The sequence below is a fragment of the Notothenia coriiceps genome, unplaced genomic scaffold (genome assembly GCF_000735185.1).
Source record: "Notothenia coriiceps isolate Sejong01 unplaced genomic scaffold, NC01 NC01_scaffold00022091, whole genome shotgun sequence".
Classification (NCBI taxonomy): domain Eukaryota; kingdom Metazoa; phylum Chordata; class Actinopteri; order Perciformes; family Nototheniidae; genus Notothenia; species Notothenia coriiceps.
The window spans coordinates 1-2,816 of NW_011354792.1; the positions used below are offsets into that span (position 1 = coordinate 1).

The following is a 2,816-nucleotide window of genomic DNA, read 5'->3' on the forward strand; positions in this document are numbered from 1 at the left end:
GTTCTCTCAATTAGTGTTGTCACGATACCAAGATTTTGGTTTCGATACCAAGTCAAGAATTGCAATTCTTTTTTGATAGTTTTCTTAAAAAAAGGGAAACAGTCTTAAATGTAATTATTATGCTTTATTTCACACCAGAACCATAACACAAACGTTCAAACAATGAGAACTATAAATAAAAAAATGACAAGAACACACACGGCTCTTATTAAAACAGCGCTTTATCACTTTTCCCTGTCATTCTTAAAGTACCGATACTAATGAAACGGAGGAACCGTAACATTTTTAACGGCAGGGTATCGCAGTACCTTTCAAGTATCGGTACACCGTGCAACATTAGTCCCCGGTGTGTCAGGGAACTCACCAAGTGTCAGAAAACACAACCCTCTCTCTTTTCCTCCATACCCAAATCTCTAAAGACGGGGCTGCAACGGAGCTGATTATTATTTGAATTTTTCTGACGTCAGAAAAGGGGTGTTCCGCCTATATGGGCAACTCTCCACCTATCAGGGGAATGAGAGACCGCTCGAAAGTGCTGGAGACGCTGTAGTACATATGCCGGGCCTGTAAGTGGCGCTGTAGTCTGCCACAAAAGCAGAATCAACCCTTGCAAAAACAGGGCTGGAAAAGAGCAAATAGAGCAAAATCAGGCATGGCTAAAATGCATGATCTGTTTGGTATTTAAAAAAACAAAAACTTCACAGACATGTTTTATATAGGTATGGCCCTACAATATATTTTTCAAATATAGCATGATAGGTCCACTTTAAGCTTTGTTGCCAGCTAAAATACAGTTCAACTCACCTTGCCTGAAGATTTATCCTGGTTCTCGTCATCCTCATGAAGGAGGTCGACCACCTGGATGGCACCAAGACCCAGACATTTGTCCTGCTCTTTCCCAGAATCCTCTCCGCCCTCTGAAGCTTCTGTCAGGGGTGCTTGCTGCTCTGCTGGGGCCGGCAGCCCTGTGCGGTGGCTGGAGAGTATCCTGTAGCGTTCTTCCCTCCGGGTGCTCCACTTCGTGCTCCTCAGGTCCCCCAGTATCCGCTGTGTACTGGCAGCAGAGGGCCGCAGAGCGTGGGCCATGCGGGGCCGAGCCAAAGCCTGTCGCACCTGTGTCTGCACCGGAGCATCCTGGTGAAGAAGACAAAAGGTGAGAATTTACAGATATTAAACCCGGCAATACAAAGAAATGTGATTTTCCTGCCTAGAAGTTTAAGGAAATGGCAGGTATCAACACATTTCACCAAACTCAATCCTCACTACATCACCAAGAACACACACTTTCTTAAAATGTCAGTGAGCAGAACCACAATGACCAGTTAGCATGTTGCTATACAAGTAAAAAGCAGAAATTAACTTCACTTGTAATAACATTACAATAAAAAAGTGCAGACCTTGTAATATACCAACATATGTTTACCAATTAAGCTAATGTTACTTAGCTTATGTGATGAGATACATGTTTGACATTGTGTATTCAAATTAACTATTCTACTACGACAGCTTCGACTGATGTCATGTCATTTTTTGAGGCCTGTAAATACGTCAGAACTTCGTTTAACATCAAGAAAGTGAGCTAACGGTTGAGGAGGCTAATGTAATTTGGGTCTGATGTAAGGCTAATGCTAAGCGCTGCCTTAACTGTATCATGCTACCAACAAATAGCATACAAGGCGGCGAAGGCGCGTTGTTTTTCCAGCAAGTACCAACATTGTAGTTTTTTTTATTATTTGTCCTGTATTAGATAAATGAACTATGTCTGAACGCTTATACCGACACGCTTATTAACGTTTATATTCGGTTTCCCCGGCAGCTGCGTTGACGTTAGCCTGCAGCGCTAGGTTAGCTAGTAGCAGCGGGCCTCTCACCTGTGTCGCCACCGTCGCCACGAGTTTGAAGACAGAGTTCTCCACCTCGGCTTCATTCGGCTCCGGTACCGTCTCGCCTGAGCTTTGAGACGTCTCCGGTCGGATACGTTTACATGCCAGCAGCAGCGCATCTGCGGGGTCGGTCCCCCTTTTCCTCTTGACTCGCAGGATGGTCGTGTTCGGATCCATGTTGTCCCTCTGTCTGGGTTTGTGTCTGGCAGGGAGGAGGAGAGAAACAGGGGATAGCCCCGCCTTTATTCCCGGGTATCACAAACGTCATCAGGATAATAATATTAAATATTCCTCGAAATGAAAGATATTGGTTTATTTGTATATAGTACAATTGTATTTATAGGAATGTTTAACATCCATAATATGGGATGGACTGACTGCAAAACCAATTTGCTTTCCTGAAAGTGTACTGCTTATAACCTTATATAATAATTTAAAACATAAACTAAGACCATGAAAGTCTTTTTTTAATTCTAGATCCAAACTTTTTTCACCGAGGGCCACATACAGAAAAATATAAGGGCTGGGCCACTCACTTGAGGTGGGGTATTTTGCCTCATGCTAAGTTATAAGTAAGCAAAATCAATCAAATGTAGGTACATTAAGCTTGATACTTGAAAATGCTGTAAGAAACACAACAGCCTTCATCACAGCTCTCAGTTGGACTATCTGTTATGCTACGCACAAAATTATTTATTATTCCGCCGGGTTATTTTGCGCTGCTTCTTCTCCTACATTGAACATCGCAGAAACTCCGTTCAAACATCAACACGTTCAGCTCGGTCGGGAATCAATGGCTATTACTTTTATCATTCATAACTTTCATAATTCCAGAGATACATCCCATAATACATCCCATTTATAACATGGAAGTCAATGGAGAACTCTTCAGACTTCAACAATCTTCATGCAACTTCAACTGCTAACTGCTCC

General features: G+C 42.6%; 1 protein-coding gene across 1 annotated transcript; it reads right to left on the minus strand.

Moving 5' to 3' along the window:
• Window positions 1–804: 804 nt before the first annotated feature.
• LOC104953675 (probable RNA polymerase II nuclear localization protein SLC7A6OS) lies at window positions 805–2,096 on the minus strand (the record flags this gene model as incomplete). The annotated part of the gene is made up of 2 exons (XM_010780647.1): window positions 1,872–2,096; window positions 805–1,134 (listed from the first exon to the last, which is right to left on the minus strand). Coding segments are annotated over exons 1-2 (519 nt in total), but the record flags the coding sequence as incomplete, so codon positions are not given.
• Window positions 2,097–2,816: the final 720 nt, after the last annotated feature.